The sequence below is a fragment of the Castor canadensis genome, chromosome 1 (genome assembly GCF_047511655.1).
Source record: "Castor canadensis chromosome 1, mCasCan1.hap1v2, whole genome shotgun sequence".
NCBI classification, from domain to species: Eukaryota; Metazoa; Chordata; class Mammalia; order Rodentia; family Castoridae; genus Castor; species Castor canadensis.
The window spans coordinates 206,391,341-206,414,422 of NC_133386.1; the positions used below are offsets into that span (position 1 = coordinate 206,391,341).

The 23,082-nt window shown below is 52.3% G+C and overlaps 1 protein-coding gene across 3 annotated transcripts in view; it reads right to left on the minus strand.

Moving 5' to 3' along the window:
- The window catches only part of Shank2 (SH3 and multiple ankyrin repeat domains 2), a 505,735-nt gene that overhangs the window by 371,953 nt on the left and 110,700 nt on the right, over positions 1-23,082 (minus strand). For all 3 annotated transcript variants that reach the window (XM_074050929.1, XM_074050919.1, XM_074050915.1), the window contains 4 exons: positions 18,266-18,417; positions 17,122-17,289; positions 7,671-7,787; positions 1,546-1,623 (listed from right to left, as the gene is read on the minus strand). In XM_074050929.1, coding sequence (XP_073907030.1) covers positions 1,546-1,623; positions 7,671-7,787; positions 17,122-17,289; positions 18,266-18,417 — 515 coding nt within the window. The remainder of the gene's footprint in view (positions 1-1,545; positions 1,624-7,670; positions 7,788-17,121; positions 17,290-18,265; positions 18,418-23,082) is intronic.

Here is a 23,082-nt window from a genome sequence, read left to right on the forward strand (position 1 = left end):
AGAAATGTATTAAGCCCAGCCTACCAACCCATAGCTAAGCCCAAAGGGATGGAATAGTCTTTCCATGAAGTGCACGGAGCCCACAGCTCTGCACGTGCACCACGGGAAAGAGGACATTTTCTCAGAAAGTAACCGTGGTCTTTCCAGATCATCAGCAAGCTGGGAGCCCATTTCTGCGCTGCACTTGTTTAAACCTTTACAAACTGCACGATTCCAGACTGCAGCCCAGCCCACCACAATTGAAGGGTCAGGAAGCCCTTTCATGGGTCCTTGGACATCTGGGCCCAGCTGCTGCTCTGAACTGATTTGCTTATCAGTAATGTCTAAGAAGAGTAATTAGGAGAGTCGTCTGTGGAAGGCAGAACCAAGTCAGACTTCTCTCAGCTCAAAAAGACACACCAATTATTCCCGATAGGGAGTTCGTGATCTTCTACTTCCAGTTCGCGTGGATATATCTGTCTTTGTAGAGTACTGAAAAGCATTTCTGTAACTTAGGGCACTTAACTACTTAACTAATACATAGGTGTATATATATAGATAGATATAGATAGATAGATAGATATAGATATAGATATAGATATATAAAATCCCTCCAAACTACATGCTCTCTGGTCAAAAGCATTAAAATTATATGCACCTTATAGCCACACAATGGAACATTATCAACCCATAAAAAGGAACAAGGTAGCCAGGCATGGTGGCATGCACCTGGGGTCCCAGCTACTCTAGAGGCTGAGGCAGCAGGGTCACCTGAGCCAGGAGCTGGAAGTCTTAAAATAAAAACAGACACAAAAAGGAACAATGCTTGCTGCAATACTGATGACCCTTGGTCAGCAAAGGAAGTCAAGCATAAAATGTCACCTGTTGTGTGTCCCCTAGTGTGCAAAACAGGTGACCCAGAGAGATGGAAGGAAGGTTGGTGGCTGTCCAGGGGCTGGAGGGAGGGGATGGGAGTGACTGATTAGTGGGTATAGGGGTGATGGAAGAGCTCTTAATGAGACAGGGTGATGACTGTACAATACTATAAATACACTAAGGCCCCTGAATTGTTTGCTTTAAACACTTTTAAATGGCTATGATGTCAACTTTTTGTTATATGCATTTTGCCAATTTTTTAAATAAACTTAGGAAGTGGTTGTTTGCTCCACCATGGAACCCCAAGGCCAATGCCAGGTGGGTTGCTCTCTCTCTCTACTCTGGGGCGGCAGAGGCAGTGGGTGCCAATGGGTGCCAAGTCCTGCCCCCATGAAGCACCTGCCCCCCTGCAGAAAGGAAAGCAGACATGACTCTACTGCCTTTCCAGAATATTCCACAGAGACTTGTCTGCATGAATCCCACTGGTTAGTCTAAAGGAAGCAAGCCTGTGAGAAAAGGGAAGCAGCTTGGTGCTAAGTGACAAGGATATGGTGCAGCCTCCAACACAGAAAATGGCCAAGGCTCAAGAAGTAGTCGTGTCATATACACACACAGCACGTGGAAACCAAGCCATCACCTATGACAATGCCACTTGTGCACAGGTGCATCTTACTGTCGAGAGCCCTTTACCTGAAATGGCGTCTGGCTGTTATAGTTTTTCAGTTCCTTATTTCCACCCCGAAACAGCAGCACTCTTGCACAGCTGTCCTGCAAACAGAAAGAAGAAAGTTGCTTGTAAAATGGTGACATGGACATTGCCCACAGACATGCCCTTGGCGGTCCAGGCTCCCAGGGAGCTCCGGGCCCATGCACACAAATGTAAAAGTCTGAGAGCAGATGGGGCCTAATGTCCTCTCATGTCACAGACAGCAGCCAGGCAGAGTCCATAAAAACCTAACTACATTGATCCAATGACCAACGGCTCAGCTCCTGAGGAGAGATGTGCAAGGTTCTGCAAATCTGTAAAACATGCGGCCGGGGAAGGACTGTAGGGAAAACATGAAAGGAAGAGAAAATGCAGAAATGGCATCAATGTTCTAAAACGGGAGGGGGAGGTGTTCTAGAACATTTGTCACCTGGGCAGCTGCAGGACAAACACGACAACAAATCACAGAGCTTCCAAGTAGAAAGACAAGTCTCAGCCCAAGAGTGTCACTTAGTTTTGCTTGCATTTTAAAAGCTTGATGTCTATATGGTAGAACAGCAAAGTCCCCTCTCCAAGGGAGCTGGAAGACGGAAGGACATGCCCATAGAGAAAGGAAGATGCCCGCCATGAGAGCTGGGCAGAAGGCCACACAAGTGGCCTGAGCCAGCACCTCATCCTTTAGGCCCCCGTTTACAACCCAGAGGGTCTACATCAGCGCACCAAAGACGGGAAATGAAGAGGAGTGGGCGAGAAGGAAGAAGAGACAGTAGGGCAGGAGAACGGGAACAACTGGGTAGGTTCCCTCCTGGGGCATGGCTGGACAGGTAGGAAGAGACGGATGGCCAGGGTGGTGGGGTCAGAGGGATACCCAGGCTGCCCCTGAATCTCTCTGGAACTGAACTTTCCCTGGGCACTCAGGGACCTGTCCCCATGCCTGGAAGAACCACCAAAGGTTCCCAGACAGAACTTGGAATCCCAGCCTTGCTGGAGACCTGGACAGCCCCTCCCCTTCCTGTGTTCATTTCTCAAGACGGACCTTCCCCAAAAATCCCATCATAAAGGATGTCTCTTTCCAATGAATGGCTTGGAATGACTCCTCACCAGCCACTGCCATCCATACCCACCTAGGTGAGCAAGACATAAGTAGGATCCTGGAAAACTCCTCCACTCACCCACAGGGATGGAGTGAAGAAGTTGTTGTTAACCACCCCCGGACATGTGACCCATTGCCTTGGCCATTGCCAGGCTGCAAAGTGAGTTAGCCATGGCCGAACGAAAGGTTCGAGGGTTCACCTGGCTACAATGGTCATGCCTCTGCACATGCATGTTTGTGTGCACACGCAGGCATGTGTTCTACATCTACCTGTTCTACCTGACTCACCCATTGCACCTGAGAGAATAAGAGGTCCACTTTACAGACACGGAAGTGGAGGCAGAGAAGGGTTAGCCGAGCAAATGGGGTGATCTGCAGCTTCGCAAAGGGAGAGGAAGGGAAAGCCACTAGAGGTTGTTTTCAGGTTGGGCTGTCTGTGAACACAAGCCTGTCTAGGAAGCCATATATCTAAGAAGAACTAAGATGCACACCCTGAGGTTCCACGGGCCAGCCCTTCCTGTGAGTTCTGCACTCCACAGCAAGGGCCAGGGTGACTGAGCCCACACACCTCACACATCATGGGGTGACCTGTGACCTGTGGGGCCCTGCCCAGCCAATAGGCTATGGAAATGTGTCTCCCAAAACCTGGAAGCACTTGAGTTGGAAGCCTGGCTGGCTTCACCATTTCCTAACTGAGCTACCTTTGGACCACGCTTAGATTTTCGACCTGCATGAAGGAAACGCCAGTCAACAGCGTTGAGTCCACCAAGGACTCACCGTGTGGATGTCTTCCACTCAGTGAGGCCCATAGCTACTATGCACAACAGGATAATGGCCTTCTGACGGCCCCAGGGAAGGGCAAGTGCCCATGGGGCTCCACCAAGTGCAACAGAGAACATCCTACCTACTCTGACCTTGCTCCCACTAGAATCAAAAAATGGGATCCCAAGAGGCTGTGTGTGTGTGTCCCTTCTAGACAGATTGGTCTGGCCTGGCCTAGTAACCTTTGATATTTAAAAATTCCTTTGATCCTTCATTATCCAGGGCAGAAAAAACAAACACCTGGCTGTTCCCACCGGAGCTCCCAGGAAGCCAGCAAGAGGCTGAGGGAGTCAACAGATTAGATACAATTTGCTGCTTGCAATCAAAGCCCTAATTAGTTGATTGCATAAGAGGAGAGCGAATATTCTGATCATAGCATATTTTATTAGAAGTGTGAAGCTGATGTCTGTGTAAAATTGATAAAGCACACGTATCATTGTACACACCTGGAATCTTTTACATCTAATAAAGAGGGGCCCGAGGTAAATCATCTTCAGTACCAGCATCACCACCACCATCACTGCCATCACCATCACCACCAGCATCACCCCTACCACCACCACCATTACCACCACCACCATCATCCATCACCACCACCATCACTGCCATCACCATCACCATCCATCACCACCACCACCATTACCACCACCATCACCATCCATCACCACCACCATCACTGCCATCACCATCACCATCCATCACCACCACCACCATTACCACCACCACCATCATCCATCACCACCACCACCATTACCACCACCATCACCATCCATCACCACCACCACCACCTCAGCCAGTGGCTGAGCATGACTGAGCATCACTGTATGCCAGGCATAACCATGTTTGCTTCCTGTCCCTAGCCTCTTCGCAACCCTGTAAGTTTGGCAATTGCCCCATGCTGCAATGAGAGATGCTGGCCCCAGGGGAGACATGGGCTGCTCCAATAGCATAGCCAGACAATGGTTTAGACCCAGTGGACCCCAGGCCTCCACTTCACTGAAGCTGCGTCTAACTCCTTGCCCTGAACCCTGTTCTGACTTACAGGCTCCTTTGTCCCTGCCCTGGGACAGTCCTCAGCACATGCTGTATAACCCCTCCCCCCACACCTTCGTACTCAATGCTTCCAGCGTGGCCTCTGTCATCTGCACCTGAGCCTGCACCTCCACATGCATCACTCATGTGTAGAGAAAGGACCACAGGCAGAGGTGCCAGCAGACGGTCACCCAGGGAGGACAGAAGCATTGGGTAAGGACAATGTGTAGCATAGGGCCCTGTGGGTCCTCCATGCCACTCAGGCAGGAGCCCCCGGCACCTGGGGGAGTAGGAGACTCAGAGCACAGGTCCTAGAGCGTGGGCTGACATTGCACTGGACATGGTGTCCAGCGGCCGCGGGGCCGACAAGCCCAGCACCAGTGAGCCCACGCGGTACCCCTGGAAGTGATGTAAGGGTGGCAGCCAAACCCCGCAGGGCCACCTCCAGCCTTTCCCCCAGGATGCAGAGGAGGAAGGGACAGGCAGGGCCATCAGCAGGCTGCCTGATGATCCCAGGGCCCATGGCAGGGGACAGCTCTCCACATACCTGCAGAGGTTCCCTGGCCTGCTGGATGGAAGTTGGCTGGCCATGGGGAGGGAAGGGAAGGGGAGGGGAGGGGAGAGGAGAGGAGGGGAGGGGAGGGGAGGGGAGGGGAGAGGAAAGGAGAGGAGGGGAGGGGAGGGGAGAGGAGAGGAGGGGAGGGGAGGGGAGAGGAGAGGAGCAGGTGCACCCGTCTCCTCCAAGACTCAGCAAACCACAGCCTATGGCCAGACTGGCCCACTGCCTACTTTGTAAATAGTTTTATTGGAACACAGCCAAGCTTTTTCATTGATGGACTGTCTCCACAGCCACAGAGCTGAACAGTTGCAGCTGGGTTCACACCCAAAGCCGAAAATGCATGCTCTCTGGCCTCTATAGGAAAGGTTGGCTGAGCCCTATTCAGAGGAGGGTTGTCTTGAGATCCCTGGCCAACTAGGGACCCTTCTGGAGCCAGAAAATGAGGTATGGGGACAGTTGTGAGGCATCTGGAGTGACCCTGAGCAGGACCAGCTTTGTAGGCAGCTGAGAGTACAGACTGCCAAAATGTTTTAAGCTTCTCTGATAAAAACCTCATCAACACTTTCAGAGACCATCTTGTCCACAATTATTTCAAGTGACAGAAAACATGATTTCCTACTTTTTTCATGACAAAATGTGCTTGAAATGTACTGGGGAAATTAGGGGATGTTTTCCCATCTCGGGCAGTGATTAAGAAGCAGATGTTGGTGCAGATGTTTTCCCAGAGCAAGCCAAGCTCACGATGTATCTTTAATGCAGCTGAGCCAGGATTTCACAGAGACTCCAAAAACCACGCCTCGTGGCAGACTTAAGGACCCCCATTGTGTGCAAATCTCACCAACGTGCTATCCACCTGAGCCAGGGGGGCTGCACAACACTCTTGGAAACTCAGCTGAAATGCTGCCCCAACCCCACGCAGCCTCACTGCTCCCACAGGCATGGCTGGAGAGACAATGGAAGATGGTGTTTATGCCCCCAAGAAGGTGGAAGGAATGGCAGCAGAGAAAAAGGTAAGAGGTGACCGTGGTCTGGTCCTGGACATTTCACTGGTTATGTCTTTAAAGGACTAATAATAAGAAACCCACAAATTCTATTAGGGGATCATTAAGGGAAGGCTTGACTGGGTATGGTATATCTGAGTTGGGTCTTGAAGGATATATAGGAGATTTCTGGGGGCAAAGGACCCAGGAAGGTTTATTAGCCACAAGCAAAGTGGGTCTTTGGAGGAGCCTGGGCTGGTGAGTAGCCATGGATGGGCTAGGACTATACTTGGATGTGGCTGAGACTTGAGCTGTCACCCCAAAGCCACAGTATCATGCAGGATGGAATTAAGGCTTTGAACTTGGAAGAAAACACTAACAGCTGACAGAGGATGAGTTCTGGGGCCTTCAGCAGAGCCCCTCCACTGTGACCCCTCTGATTCTCGGCATGGGGGGAGGGAGCCCCACTCTGCTGTGCCACCTGGTATGGCGGCCACATCAAACCACCCTCTGGGCTTGAAGTTCCTTGGAATCAGAGAAGGAAAAGCAGAGAAAGAAGGGGAAGAGAGAAAACCTTCAGCAGGGCGGTTCCAGATGAACCCGGCCAGGGGCACCAAGGACACTGGCATTAAGCAGCCCTGTCCTGACCTCCCTATGCCCCACCCAGCCCACACTGCATCACGGTATGGGGCTGGACTGCTCACTGGCCTTCTCACAGGGCAGGGCCATGTGCCACTAGCCTTTGGTGCCTTCCCAACACACTCACAGCCTGCTACCCTTGACTCTTAAGTGGGTCTGACACAGAGCAGCGTGGCCTCACGTATCTGTTCACAGCAAAGTCCACTTCTGGGTCCATCCTCACAAGGACCGGAAGCAGGGTTGTGAACAGGTATGGGCGTGCAGTGCCTGTGTGCACTGCAGTGAGACTCAAAGCTGTCAACCCAAGTGTCCGCCAACTGAAGATTCGAAGCAGACTGTGGTCCATGGATACAGCCTCAAGAAGGAAAGAAATTCTGAGGCCACTGCAACATGGATTGGACTGTGAGGACCTGGTGCTCAGACCAGCCAGGCATAGAGGACTGTGCTGCCTGATCTACTCCTAGGAGGCCCTAGAGCCGTCAAATCCACAGACACAGAGAGGACAGGGGTGTCGGGAGCTGGGAGGGACTGGGGAGTCCGTGTCAATGGGGACAGGGTTGGGAGGATGGGGAAGTTCAGGAGGTGGACAGTGGGGATGGCTGCATAGCACTATGAAGGCACTCAGTGACCCCGAGCTGTGCACTAAAATGACTAAACTGGTGATTTTTCTGTTAAAAAGTGCAGTACCCAGGGTGACGCAGATGTGAGACTTCAGGAGGACACAGCAGGCACTGGGCTGAGGGGAACAAGAGGACGCTGGCTCCTTGGTACCACTGACAGCATGGTACCAAGGCACCGGAGGTAAACAAACCCAGGTCCTGAACCCAGCCCTGCATTACCGCCATGAGCAGGGCTCCCACTATTTCATGGGGTTCCTGTGTCCTTTACCTCCGGGCACAGTTCCCACCCAAGCAGCAAGGGAGGGTCACCTGAGACATCCCTGCCAGGCCCCAGAGGCAGGATGGGGTCCCGAGAGCCACTGACCTGGTTGTAGAGGGCGCAGATGTGCAGGGCCGTGTTTCCTGAGGCGTTCTGTGCACCCATGTCTGCGCCATAGAAGAGCAGATGCTCCAGGTGCTGCACGTGGCCATACCTGCAGGCCTGAGAACAGAGTGATGCTAAGATGGACATCCTCCACCAGCTGGGCCACGTACCCACACCCTGACACCCGACACTTGCCCACGTCCACCTGCACCCTCTGGGGTGGCAGGCCCCTGTGGACCAGTGCAAGCCCAGACATACCAGCAGCCCTGTCTCGGGGATCGGGGTCCCCAGCTGCCAGTGAGGAGGAGCCTCCTGACAGGTTGGGGACATATGGATGGATATTGGATGGGGAGTCCAGGAAGGGGCCCCAAAGTGCCTTCCACGTGGATCCAGGACCCAAGACACACAGGTCTCCTCAGACCTCAGCACCCAGCTCCACAGAACGTGTGACTGGATGCTTGGCCCGTGCTGGGGACCAAGTTCCTGGGCAGGGAGGTGGCATGCAGCAGCCAGGGAGACAGGTAGAGCCTTGGACCCTGTGGTGTCCGGGGAGGGGCCTGTTCCTGCCCTTCTATAGGCAAGGATGGCCCCATAGGACTATGAAGTCAGCTCCTAGGTAGGCGACAGGACCCAGAGCAGAGTTGTCCCTACCTCTTTCTGAGCCCTTCTAGGGTGGATGTGTGCTGTCTGTCATTGGGGCTTTGCGTCAAACAGATGTGGACCCAAGCCATGGCCTTGGGTCTACCAGGCCTTTGCCTTTGAGCTGACCCTTGTCCTCACCTATAAACGAGCTCAACACTCCCCTCACAGGGAGAATCCTATGGGACAAGGGACCCCAAAGTACCTCCCATGAAGGTGGGCACCTCGTCATTCCCCAGGTGATGCCTGGGGACCCCATGGAGTCCCAAGGCTGGCGCATCTGTCAGAACCACCAGGGAATAGCTCTCTCACAGACCTGGGGTGGCCGGAGCCACAGACACAGAAGGGAAGTGTGTTGTGGGAAAGGGAGAGAGGAGGGGGACAGCCAAGGAGCCCAGGAGACAGACACATGGACTTAACAGTCCTTTCCAAAGGATTTGTAGGAGGCGACACTTTGTAACAACTTAATTTAATTGCTCTGTAATCAATAAAAAGAACTTCCTTACCACAAACAGACTGAACTATCCAGACTCAATTATTCCCCTTCCCCCAGTTAATTTGAATTTATGAGGTTTTAAGTTACATCCTCGGGATCAGGTTACCATTTCCTCACCAAAGGTCAAAATATGGTCAATGCTGAGAGAGAAAACAGAGGAGGGAGTCTGCGCAGAAGCTTGTCCCAAGGGGCCTCCGGTCCTCTCCTGTTTTACTTGCTGCCTTGCAACAAAAGAAAAACCAAACAAACATCCAACGGTCTGCATTCTATCAGTCAGTTCTTTAAAGGGCCATCTTGGCTAGCCAATTCTTTGTTGAAGTAGGGAGACGACACCTGCTGCAGGAGGCGCAGCCTGGCTGGTGGTAGAGAGATAAAGGCTGCCCGCAAGCTAGGGCTGGCCGGTGGGCAGACTGGCTGCAGGACCAGCGGGTGGGTACACAAACGCAGGGAAACAGGGCTGGCTTCTCACTGCCAAAAATGGGCACCACCACCACTGTAGCTCGGGAGAAAACAAGAATAGCTCCTGAGGGATCAGCTTGGAGTGGGTAGTATGACCTCACAGTTATTGCCAGAGAGAAAGACAGGGAGAAATGCAAGTGTGTGCAGCTGGACCTCTAATCCACAGGTACCACACCCACAGATTCAGCCAACGTCACATAGAAAAGAACCCTATCTGTGCTGAATGTGCCAAGATTCCCCGACAATACAGTGTAACAACCCCGGGCACAGCAGTTACAGTGTGTGAAGTATCACAGGTCATCAAGGGATTGACCTGAGCTGTGAGGAAGACCTAGGTAGCTTACGTTGAGCATCGTGGATTTTGGCACCCCAGGGGTCCTGGAACCCGACTGCATGCATACATACATACATGTGCACAAATCTCTAATTCTGGCCACTGTAGGTGAGGGTGACATCACCAACAGCCCGGTAGCAATGAGCACCTCACACCCTTGGTTTCTAACACCATCCTACACGAAGGAGAAGCAGGGCTCCCGGGAGAAATGGCTGAGTGCAGGGCTGGGGCAGGGAAAGAACAAGGGACACAGATTGCATCTTGCTGTGTCCAGAAGCAAGGGGGGGGGGACACGCCAAAGGAAAAAGGAGCCATCCTGTTCCAAATTGGGACAATAATGATTACTCAGGATAACTATTGAAGCATTATTATTCAATATTATCGGCTGTTATTCGTTAATGCACACTGAATAAATGCAACTCTACTAACCCACCTCGGTATACATGAAAACGTAAACAAACAAGAAGAGAAGCTTTTCCCTTGTAACAGATACAGAATCAGCTAATGGATGATAGGTATAAAATCTCCACTTAGCAAGTGTGACAGTGATAATTAATTAATAATAATTAACTCACACTAGCAGGGTGTGAGGAAATGGGTCTTACAGTCTCAATAATCATCCCAAGAGACCTACGAACTACAACTAGGAAAGTGTGATATGGTGGGAAGCCCTGTAGACATCACTCAGTCGCTGGGCAGAGGGACGTCACTAGGAACAAGTGGCCATCACGTGCCACCTGACAGGATGCAATACCAAGAGCACAGCATTGGTCAGGTGACAATCCTACCACATGCACGCCTTGGATGTCATCTCAAGGACACATCAGATAAACTCAGACTGAACGGCAGGCTTGAAAAATACCTGCTGTGAAATCTCCAGAGGACCCTGCGCAGGGGGATCAGGGGGTGAGGGGTGTGAGGCTCTCCCCGAGGAGCGGTCCAGGGCAGGACCCAGACTGCCCCTCTGGCTCTAAGGGACATTACTGGAACAGCTGGCAAAACTCAGTTGTGGCCTCCAAAGGCACCTGAGAGCCTCTGTACTATTCTTGCAACTCTTCTCTTAGTCTGAAATGGAAAGTCATTTACAATTTAAGAAGAATGCAGCACTTGCTTGGCACGAAGATGTTGAGAGCTATCAAGGGGTGACACAAGACACACGTCCTCCCCTGGATAAGCAGGGTGGTTTCTGGCCACTGGAGCCAGTGTCAGAGGAAGGCAGAGGTCAGAAAGTAAAAACAAATAACAAAAAAACAAGCACTGCCTTAGACACGCACGTCTTCCCATTGTCCTGGGGTGCTTTCTGGAAAATGCGTTTGCATTCCCTGCCTGCGATGCTCTTAGGCGAGGAAGGCCTGGGCAGTGAGACTGAATCTCATGGACCCTGAGTTCTCCCCAGCTATGCCCTTGCCAGCCACGGGATCTGGTGCCTTCCTTCAAGCACTCTACTGCCACCTGCTGGACACTTGCACTCAACCTCCCTGCTGACAGTATACCAAGAGAACAGCGCCCCCTGGCCTTGTGCAAAGGCCAAACCACACCTGTGGCAGCAGCGGTCACTGCCCCGACTGCTGTGGGCTGAAAGGTGTCCCCCGCCCCCGACATTCATATGCAGAAGTGCAGAATGTCAGAATGTATTGGAGCTGTATGGGAGACACAGCCTTTCAGAGGTGATTTAAGTAGATTGAGGTCACTAGGGAGGCCCTAATCCAATCTGTGTCCTTATAAAATATAACATCAGGACAGACACACAGAGGACAACCACCGGAGGTCACAGGGAGAAGATGCCACCTGCAAATCATGCGATGTGGCCTCAGGAGAAACCAGCTTGTGACCCCTCAATGTCAGATTTCCGCCCCAGGACAGCAGATTATAGAGTCTGCTGTTTAAACCTCCTGGCTGTGGGGCTTTGCTTGGGGGCTACAAGAAGGTACTTCAGTCCACTCGGTCCTATTGACTTATGATGTTCAGCGGGAGTCAATGCATGCAGAAGACATCACGCTGCGAACTAAGATGAAAGTGTTCTGGCACAGGCACCGATGGCCCTGCCCACTCTTCCCCAAGACCCCACTGCTTGGAGGATGTGATTTTGGAAACAGGACATCCCTTCAAGACTTTACCTATATCCTCAGGGCATAACAGAGCTCTGACCAAGGGAGAGGGTGGCATGGGTGCCACCTGGGTGCCAGGGACCTCCTCCTGCCCTCGCCTCCTGCCCTCACCACCCAGGACTCAGATGAATGGGGCTCAGTGGTCCTTGCTCTCCCTGGAGGACTTTGTGCTTGGTGGGCGAAGTGGAAAGAACAGGGAGCTGGCCTCCCACACTGACACAGTCCCCAACAGCAGGGCGTGGTTCATCCCTACAGCTACGCCACTGGTCGCACTGTGGGCAGAGCCAGGGCTTTGGATCTGGGGTGCACCCGCTTTGGTTCTTCCACCCACCAGCTGGGGGCCCCCTCTCTCATATCTTTGGGGTCATCTATGAAGGTACAGTGATTCTTGCCCATGTCCCCAGTAAGGTTCAGGTGCTATTCTGGGACATGCACGCTGATGGCCACATGTCTGTGACAGAGTCATCTGAGGCCAGAGTTACAGGAATGCCACCTGCAGGACCCCATACAGTGCCTGAGAGGCACCCTGCCTGGTGATGGACTGGTATGGATTCCCCTCTTGCCTGCTTGGACCACCTGCAGGTGGCAGAGCTCCCTGGGGCGATCCTCACACCAGCCCTGCTTGCTGGCCTCATCTTTCCACTCGCTGGAACAAGGGTGGCCCTGGACACAGTGCAATGCCGAACACAGTCACCTCTGCACATCAACTTGTTGGTCACCTCAGAACCTGGACATGACGGCCACTATAGTGCCTGGACGCAGTGGTCACTGCAGTCCCTGGCACGATAGGCCCCTCACTGGCTAGAAAACCCCACAAAGGAAGACCATAAGTTACAGGCTCCTCAGCTGACACACACAGGAGCATCCAAGCCATGCTGGCTCCCAGTCAGCCACACAGCTTGGCCCCGGGTCGGGGGGGCGGAGGGAGGAGGATGGGCATCACATGACAGACCTCAAGCCGCATCATCCAAGGAGCTCCATCAAGGAGCCTCTCTGTGGGTCTTAGAGGAACAACAGGACTTGCCCCCTGGCTGGGCAGGCTCAGAGGAAGCTGGAGGGCTGAGGGGAGGTTGATGGGGAGCTGAGGATGAGCAGGGGACAGCGAAGAAGCAGAAAGGGGGAGGAGCAGAGGTGGTTGGAGCCAAAAGCAATCTGATGTCTTTAAGGATGAAACTTCTCATGGATGGCATGGCACAAGTGGTAGAGTCCCTATCTAGCAAGTACAAGGCCCTGAGTTCAATCCCCAGTACAACCAAAAAAGAAAAGGAAAGAGAAAAATAGTAACCAAACCCCCCCACAATGATAGAAGATACACTGTCCTTCACAGAATTGTGTAACAATGCAATGAGATGCCACAGTCAGGCCTGTGAGCAAATCCCGACACTCCCTCATTGCAGCATGTTACTCCCCAGCGACAGTAACAGGCACAGGCAGATGGTAAGAATGGAGGGGGTATGTGTGGTCAGCATTTACTGAGCTCCTACTGTATGCCAGGCACTGCGGGAAGTGCCTCCTGTGAACTCTCATTTAACTGTCTCAGGAGGTCTGGAAGTTATCACCCAGCCAACCTAAGAGACCAGTGAATGAGCTCAGAGAGGGCAAGGCACCTGCTCAGGGGGCCCAGGAGATGTAAGGGGTTCCACCCAGACTGCACAACACCCAGGCCAGAATCACTCCATGGATGACAGAGGAGGAAATGCTCCCCATTCCGATAGCACAGACGTGAATTCACAGAAGGGGATGTGAGCAGGGCTCTGCACTAGGGCCGGTCAGGGCCAGCTCCTGTGCTGAGCAGCTGTCCTCTCTCTGGGGACAGCTGTTCTGCTCCGGGATCCCAGCTGTGATGTGGCATGGTGGTTGTGGGAAAGTGAAATTCCTAAGTCCATTCTGTGACACCCCTGGGTATGGAAATGCATTGTTTTGCTAACTTGCTTCTTTGCGTTTTCCAAGATACCTGTGATGAATAGATATTTATTTTTGGAATGTCAAAAAATTAGGGCACTGTGAATGACAAACTTTTACAATTACTGCTTGCAGATGTGAGCTCACAAAGGGCTCTTCTAGTATTAATCACAGGAGTCAGAGCATTGCATCCATCCACTGCCTGGATCCAAAATGCAGCCAGGCACCTACCACACTTGCAAGCAGGACATCGGTGGCTCAGGAGCTCTGGCAGGACAAAGGAGCTGTCTACACACTTTAAATGGAGAACCCAGAAACCTGGGACTCTGATGGCTTCTGCTGAGAGGCCAGGGCCAGAAACAGCCCAGCTAGACACCTGTAAACCCATCTGTATTTTCTTCTGCCACAAACACACTGCCATAGTAAGACTGGCTTCTGTTTGTGAGCCCTGCAGGTGGGATGAGAACCAGGCTGCTGGAATGAGACAAGACAGGAGTGAACCGAGCGCAGTCAACTGCTCGCTCTGTGCCGTTGGCCAAGTTACTCACCCTCTCTGGGGCTGTGAACTCATCTGTGAATAGAGACAAGAAATGCTCTGAGAGTATAAAAAGATGGCGCCTGCCTGGGTAAGTGAGAGCTGTGGTCAGGAGGCCACTGAGGGGGAAGCAGGCTCTGTCCACTATTCCTCTGTCTTATTTCCTTGCTGGGGTCCTGGCATCCATCGTCCTATTTAGTGGTCACATCAGTCCTTCAGCTGCAGGGGGCAAGGGTCAGGGAGGCAAAGTCAAGCGTGGGCATCACAGGTTCTTCAGCTGGGGAAGAAATGGCTTCCGCAGCTGGCCCGGGAAGAAACCGACCACTAGAGGGCAGTGCAAACCCTGCAAGGGCTGAGCTGAGACCTGGATGCAGATGCAACAGCCCTGGGTTAGGGTCTCCAAGGTGCAAAGGCCACATCACAGGCCAATGCCAGGGACTGAGGTGGCTTGGTGGTGTCGGGCAGCACTGCTCTGACTCCAATGGTAGCACCTCAGGAATGGAGCCCAGAACCGGTGGGGACAAAATCCAGGGTGGTCAGGGCTCCCACAACCCACAGGGCCACACAAGGTTAGTGCCACTGTCATGGGATTGAAATGAAGAAAGCCAGATCTACGGGTCCTTTGTCACGCAGCAGTGAAGAGGGGCTGACCTCTATCAGAATTCTAAAGAGCAACCAGAAAAATGAACAATGTCCACAGGAAGGACGAGTCTTGATGTGTAATCAGCTGCCCATTTGGATGGGGAGGGAAGCCCAGTTTCCTCATCTTCTTATGGCCACCGTGTAGTCTGGTCCCTGGCTGAGTTGCCTCACAACACTCTGCAGGACTTAGCAAGGAAGTGAGTCATGGGCTCTGTGACCCCCACCTGACCCAGTGTTAGGGAACATCTCATGGATGGCCACCCTGACCACCCAGAGTCCTCCTGTCCTGCCCCTGCCAGGGATCTCCAGCCAGCCCTGTTTGCTTTTCAAGTGGAGCTGATCTCCTGGGTGCTGCCCTCTCTGGTTGGGGCACCTTGAAGCAGCCCTGCAGGTTGCTTCTGTCAGGACGGTGGAATTATCCCATGGGAACTGCCTGTCATAGTCTCCACAGGAGCCCAAGTCCACACTGAGGGCAGGCATGGCACTTTCCCCACCACCAGCTATAGGTAGTGATGGGCAGAGGGGCATCCACCTTTCCCTTGCTCCTGCTGGTCACCATGAGCTAGAAGCAGCAATGCACAGAGACACGGAGCTCTCATGCTTGTCCCCTCCCCATGCACAGTCACCTACATGTAGACATGTGTAAGCATATGTGTGCCTGTGTACGTGCAGTGTTTTTACACTTGTTTATCTCACGTCTGGCTTCCCCCGTGGAATCGTGAGGCGCGTCAGGATGTGCAGTGTTCACCCCTGCATCCTGGTGTCCAGAACCCTGGGCACCAGGGTGAGCACCTGCTCACGCTGCCAGTGACATCTTTGGCTGTGTCCCGGGATCCCCTGCCCCCCACTTCCCACGCCCACCCCATTGATAGCAAACCCATGATGCTATCTGTCTATAACATGATGGAGAGTTTGCACTGAGTTTTAATCAGCTGACTTCTAAGGCCTGAAACAATGTAACTGCCGTCTCCGTAATTGTTACACTGCACAATTTAAGGAATAATAACAAGAAAAAAGTCTGTACAAAAATCTTGAGTAAAGAGGGATATCCCCCCAGGTATTTTCCAACTATGGTTAATTGACTCCCTGGACAGAGAGCCCATAGGTCTACAGAGACCAGCATGGACCCATGCATACACCTGCACGCTCACCCACTTCCCCTCACCCTCCTGGCTCTTTTCTCCAGAGAATCTGGCTGATAGAGCAAGCTGGGAGTTACTGGAGTGGGAGGGAGGTTTGCCCTGAACTGCTGTCCTCTAGGCCAGGTTCCAGGCCTGGATGGCTGTCCTTCCCTCAGCAGTGTGTGCAAGCCTGGTCATTCTGACAGGGACCATCACTGCCTCCCCCACAGGTGTCTCACAGGCCCAGCTGCTGCCCACATGTGTCCCCCCGATCCTCGATCATGTCGACTTTATTCCTGGGACCGTCAGGCAGCTCTGGCATGTCCCTGCCCACCCCTATAGTACCGGCAGGCATCCTGGTTCCACTGCAGACCCCACCACACTGGAGACTCTGCCTGTCCACTGTACTTTGAAATGTGTATGTGGCAGAAGGGGGTGGGGCTCAGAAAAAATTGTAAAGAATTTAAATTTTAAAATATTTGAAAGAATTGGTCCATGTAATTATGGGATTTGTAAGTCTGAAGCCTGCACCACAGGCTGGAGCCTCAGAGAGGAGCAGAAGCTGCAGCTTGGGTACAAAGGCTCTGCTGGCAGAACTGCTCCCTTCTAGGGGACCCCAGGCTTTCCTCGTATTCAGGATTTCATGATTAACCCTCTAAGCTCAGCTCTGATGGATGGAGTCCCTTCCCCACCTCCCTGCTGAGGAGCAACACAGGGCCTCCTGCCCCTCAGCCTAGGTGGTTAAGGCTCCCAGCTGTTGCTTGTCTGTGGGGCCTTGACCTTGAGCCCCACTCACATCTGTTCTTGGTCCACTGCTGCCACCAGGTGGATTCTGTTTCCTGCCAGGACCACAGGTGACACACCTCCTAACCCCAAGATTGCAAGGTGAGGTCTCAGACCCCACCCTGGGTCATCTGAAGTCATCTCTGTTAGGGTCCCCAGGAAGGCAGGACCTGGACAGCTCATGGGAAAGAGAGGTCACTGTGCAGAGATGCTTACCTAGTCTTCCAATCCCTCCAGAGAAACTGGAGTTGTTCATCTCTAGGTAAATATGCCTGTGTGTGAATGTTGACGATTAACCCAAACTTTTTAGGAACTCGATGTAAGTTAGAACAAAGTACCCAAAGGTGGGATCTGAGCATGGCCGCCATGACATCTGGGGGTCATGGGATCAAAGCTTACTGACAGGTGTACCAGGTGGAGGTGCAGCCATACCTGGTGGATCTCATGCCAGCCGTTCTCGTCCTTACAACACACCGATGCGTGCTCATGGAGGAGGAGCTCACAACAGTAGGGGTCGCCCCCGACAATGGCTGTGTGATACAGCGGTGTGAGGCCATAGCTGTCCTTGTAATCTGGGGAGGCGCCAAGCTCCAGAAGGGTCTGTGGAAAAGAGCCAAAGAACATCTTTTGATGGGGGGAAATAAAGAAGCATGCAGACTGAGAGGTCCCGTAGCCAGGCTGACTCAAACCTGGGCTTCTGATGCTTTTCCCACCCCAGAAGTGAGGCAGGCAGTGACATTTCCAGGCCTGAAGCAGATGGGGCACAGGCACGCAGGACAGCTTGCATCCAGAAGATGAGGGGATGTTCCACAGATGCAGAGCTGGCACTTGGACAGAGCTGCCCATGGACTGGAACCCTCTGTCCCAGTGGGCACCTGTGTCAGCAAGGTGGCATTTGGGAAGAGCAAGGGTAATGTTTAGCCTAACGCACAGGCCAGTGCCAGCCCAGGGAGCTGGAAGGCAGAGGACGTGATGCCAGGAGCTGAGCCTGGAACGTATCTGATTCTGAGGAAGCTGGGGATGGGGGGCAGCAGAGATGAGCTGGAGAATCAGAGATGAGGAGAAGCCCCCACGATGGATCATCCTGCAGTGGGTGACCTGGCCCTGCTTGCCAGGCTCTGAAGGGGAACAGGCCTGGGCACCACCATTCTGTCCAGAAGTGTCCCAAACTGCTGGGCTGATCAAGGAGTGCAAGACACACAGGATGGAAGACAGGCATAGGGCACCTGCTATCGGCAGTAGGAGAGAGCGGCTGCAGGATGCATGCCCACCTGGCTGGGGGGGACACAGGGGTGGAGTATATGCCACCCGCTCCCAAGACCCAGAGGTAGGGCAGCGAGGCTGCTCAGTGAGGTACCGGGATGGCAGCCTCTTCCTGGGTGTGGGGTTGGGTTTCAACGCTGGTCTTAAGGGCTGAAAACATAAGCCCTTCAATAAAGCTGCCCTTCCAAGCTCCACTGGGGCTAGGGTTTGTCCACAGCCCTCCCAGGAGAGGCATTTGGGAGCCATGATGGACACAACTTCAGGGGCCCAGACAGGAGAAGGCATCACCCACACCAGATGGGCCTGGACGTACCTTTAGGGCAACCTGATTCCTCGCTCGTGCAGCCTTGTGCAGGGCGGTCATCCCGTCTTTGGCACGGAAGTCCAGGTGAGCCCCGCCATTCCTGAGAGTCTTGATGATCTCTGTGGAGTCATCCAGTTGGGCAGCCAGGGTCAAGGGCGTCTCTGAGGGACCAAAAGCACGGACTGTAGGACCCACATTCAGGGAACTTGAGTTTCTGTCACTTAGTCAGCCACTGTCAAGCACCTGACACTCAAAGAATGGGCCGCCCACTTTCCTACACAGGTGCAATGTATTTCCATGTTATTCACTATTTATTGTTTTCTCTTCCTCTTCTGCCTTCCCCTAGTCATCTCAAACAGTCACTAATAAAAATGCTTAAAAAAAAAAAAAAAAAGAGTCTTCCCGGGTATTCACAGCTCCTACTGCCTGGAGACCCTGAGTCCAGGCAGTCAGGGAGGCTCAGGCAGCCTAGTCACATGACAGTGACACTCAGGGTCATGTGCAAATTAAACCGGTGGCAGCAGCAGGATTCCCACAGCTTCCCTCTTCAGTGAGGGCACTGAGCCCTGTGGCACTGTCTCACCATGTCCCTTACAGGAACAGTGGTCTAGGGTTCTCATTCAAGACCCAGAAGGCAGCGTTGCCTTTCTTCTTTCAGTCTTGTGGTGCTCACAGGCATCTCTGCAGACACCAGGAACCAGGCCGCACACCAACATAGGTGAGACAGAGAGACAGAGCCCCTGGGCTCCCGATCTAGGTAAGCAGAGACCTTCATCACCACAATACACCGTTACACACGGGGTGGGGCAACAGCCCAGGACACAGAAGGGTGAGCTCTGCCTCTGTGGGGTCAGGGCTTAAGAAGGGTCCCCACTCCCACAGATGACCTTCTGGCTGTCTGCTGCTGGCTGAGGATGTTGGTGCTTGTTATACTGCAGATTTCAGTCCCAACTTTTATGGGGCCACTGCTGAGCAAGGGGCATCGTGGTTAATTTGAGAGGCGTTTACAGTAGGGAAAGCTACAGAGTACCGTGACAAAGCTCAAGTTCGTGTGACCCAGAAATGCTAACAGTTCAGAGTCACTCTGTCTCCACACACAGAGTCACCCCACACACAGTGTAAGGAGGAGCTACTAGGATGCAGTAAGTGGGCTTGAGTTCCCTTCTGACCATCCACCTCCACCTTGGTCCCACCATGAATGCTCCCTGTTCTGAGTGCTTCTTAAATCCACTGCTGGATCCCCCTGCATCCTGGTTTCTTGTGGTGAGCGGTGCAGGAGTAACCTTAACTTGCAGGGGCCTCTTGTGGCTCTGTGGACATTGTCCTGCTATTTAGGGAGGTGTGATTTGCCTACTCTCCTGACAGAAAGGGCACACTTCCCTCTGTCCTGTTACACACCGAGTTCCTGGTGATTACACTGCCTGTCCCTGCTGTGTGCCCATGAGAGGGGCTTATAGACAGTTCTAAAATAAAACAGGGATTTTCTGGAACAACTAAAGGATTCAGTTCTAGAGCAATTTCTTGCATAGAAACCACAATAAGCAAGGAAAATCCAGTCCAACAAAAGGTGTGGGAAAACTCCCCAGGAGAACGGCTCCAGGTTTGCACAGAGACTTGGGAACTGGGCATGTGTGCACAGAGAAGCCACCTGCAGAGAGATCCCTGACCGCCGGAGAGTAGGATGGTCAACACCCTGCTGCTGCCTTTCCCCCACTGGCTTCCCTGGCCAACTGCAAGCATCTGAAGACATCTGAGGGTCCCTTCCCTGGGGTAAAACCACCACCGCAGGGAGGGAGGTGGGTTAGGGCGGGAATGGAGTCTCAAAGAGCAAAAAAGGACCATTTGGCAGGGACCTCAAAATGGGTGTGACAAAGTGGTTTGGGGCAAGGTGAATCTTCAACATTGTTAGGACTGCTTTCTCATTTCACTGTCTACATGTGCCCAGTGCAAGAGTCAGGCAGTCCAAACTAGATTTTAAAAATTATACTGCGCTATTTTCACAGACTTGCATCATTTTATTAGTTGGAGTACTATCCCAGGACAGCTTGGGGCACCCAGTAAAATCAGAACTGGGTTTGAATTATAGTGACAGACTCCAAGTTACGGACACCTTCAGCCAAGCCACAGCCTGCTGGGCACATTAGTGAAACTGAATATGTATAGGCGTGTCTTATATACATGATGGGGACCATGAACGACACCCAGGCTCATCAGTGACACATGGCAGCTTTCTTCAGGGCTCCAGTGCCCTCTTTGAATGATGTTCCTGACTGCTTCCTTTCCCTCCACAAGACCCATCCTGGTGACATCAGCAGAGCCCCCAACCCTGCCACCCAGCTCGGATGACACATTGGCACCAGGATGCCCAATGAGGCTCCACATTTGCAGCTGACCGAACCACCTGCCCAATCACTTTAAACCCGGCATTGTGGGGGTCACATGATCTGTTGTGTAAAGCTAATGAATACTCCATTCCCCTGCAATGAGACTGGGACTTACACGGGCATCTACAAATAGTTCTTTGAAAATATTCCTCAATTTTTATGCATTGGGATTTCTTCCATTTTGAAAGTACGCTGGAACCTTAACAAAGACACCCTCACAGGTGGCCCAGTACCCTCAACTTGACCTATGGGAAGGAAGAGAACAGCTATGATAACTTGAAATGCCCTTGAGGACACACACACACACACACATGCACACACAGCAACCTAGAAATTCCTTGGTAACATCACAGCTTAGGAAGTGACCAGGATGTGCTTTGAAAGGCGCTGATGGGAAGGGGTGAGAGGTGGGGCCTGGCAGCACAGAGAGCACCAGCCACAGACTGTCCAGACCCTGGGATGTGGTACTGGAAGGAGGGAAGGCCAGGGAAGCAAGGGATTGGGAGGGCTACTGAGACCCTGTGGACACAGAGCAGCAGCTGGAGGGTGTGTGCCCATGTGTGTGGATCCAACATGTAGCCACCTGCCAAGAACGAGAGACTACAGAAACTAAACGCTTGTCACTTGGTCAGATAGTGACTCATAGCCATGAAAAGCAGTTCTTTCCCTGAAAGGCTGGGTGGTCTCCAGCAGGTATCTTGGGAAGCACTAATGTGAGAGGCTAAGGGATGCCTGGATGGAAAGCAGAAGGTAAGGGATGCCCAGAGTATCACAGACATAGTCAATCTCCCTGCCTTAAGGGGCAGGGAAAGAGCTGATCCAGTGACCTTGATCCAAAGCAGTAACAAGGCAGTATAAGATTACAACTCAAAGCACAACATGCCGCCATGTCTCCTGGTCCCTCACCTGTGGATTCAACACATTGAAGATTGAAAAGATTTTTTAAAAAGTGTAACAGTAAAAATACAAATAAGAAAACAAAACAGTAGCACGACTACTTACATTGCATTGTGTTAGGTATTATAAGTAGTCCAGAGATGACTTAAAGTCTACAAGAATGGGATGGGGGCACGGCTCAAGAGACAGAGCACCTGCCTATCAAGTGCAAGACCCTAAGTTCAAACACCAGGGCCACCAAAAATAAATGAAGTCTACCAACAGATGTGCTTAGGTTTTCTGCAAATACTACATCATGTCATAGAAGGGACTGGAGCATTCGGGGGTTTTGGTATCTGTGGGGATCCAGGACCACTCCCCTCTGGAGTATTATGAGCTCATGCTGATGAAGAAGTGACAGAATTAAGAAGTGAATGGTGGCATGGGGGGGCAAATCTCCCAAACAAATTGAAAATAATTTGTGTGGCTACTGGACCCTTAAGGAGATGGAACCTACCTCCCTACTCCTTAAGAGTGCCAAGTGTGGAAGGGGGAGTAACCAGGTAACTTCACCTGGCATATACAACCTTGCCAGGCATCAAGGTCAAGGTCACAGTGACCAGTCAGATGGACCATGTGTGCCCTTTGATGTGATGTGACAGGGAAGGCACTTCACTTCTGTGATTCCTCCCCAAAACCCACAGGCCCAGTGCAGCCATGAGAATAACATCAGACAAATCCCAATAAAAGGGTGGGCACCGTACACAGATCATGGTGAATAAGGAAGTCTGAGAAACTGTCAGAGCCGGAAGCCTGCAGAGATGTGATGAGGACAGGTCAAGGGGAGTCTCTGAAATCCTGGGGCAGAAAGAGGACGCCATTGGGAAAAGTGGGGAAAGCTGATAAAGTCTGGACTTTAGCTAATGGTGCACCAGTGTCTGTTCCCAAGCTGTGGCAAATGGAGTACATGCGAGATGTTAGTAAGGAGCAGCTGAGTGCACGAACGTTCCGTCCGAGGACCCTGTGACTCGTGCATCATCGTCCTCTTGTGAACGCTTCATTTAAGAAGCACTTGCTCCTTACTGCTCAGCGTGGGCCCACGTGCTCCTCTAACGGCAGCTTTGTGGCAGGCAGGAAAGTGGCACAGGGTTCCATTCTCTGTGACTGACTGAAAACTGTTCTAAAATGAAGTTGGTTTTAATAAAATACTTCAAGGCTCCCGCTGGGGGTATTGGATTTCACCTAAAAACTCTGCTGCTCACAGAGTGGGAGAAGTATTTGCAAAAAGAAAATAAAACAGTCCTTGCATGCAAAACACACAGAGAGCTCGGAAGCCTCAACAGACCACCGCAAAGTGGGCCAAACATCTAAACAGAAACCCCAGCAAAGAAAATGGACGGGTGGCAAACAAGCAGATGAAAAGATGGCCCCATCACAAGTCTTAGGAGGTTGCAAATTAAAACAGGGAGATGCCACCACACAACAGAGCATTCCCGAAATCCCAAACAATGACACCACCAAATGCTGGTGAGGGTGTGGAGCACTGGGAATGCTCACTCACTTCTG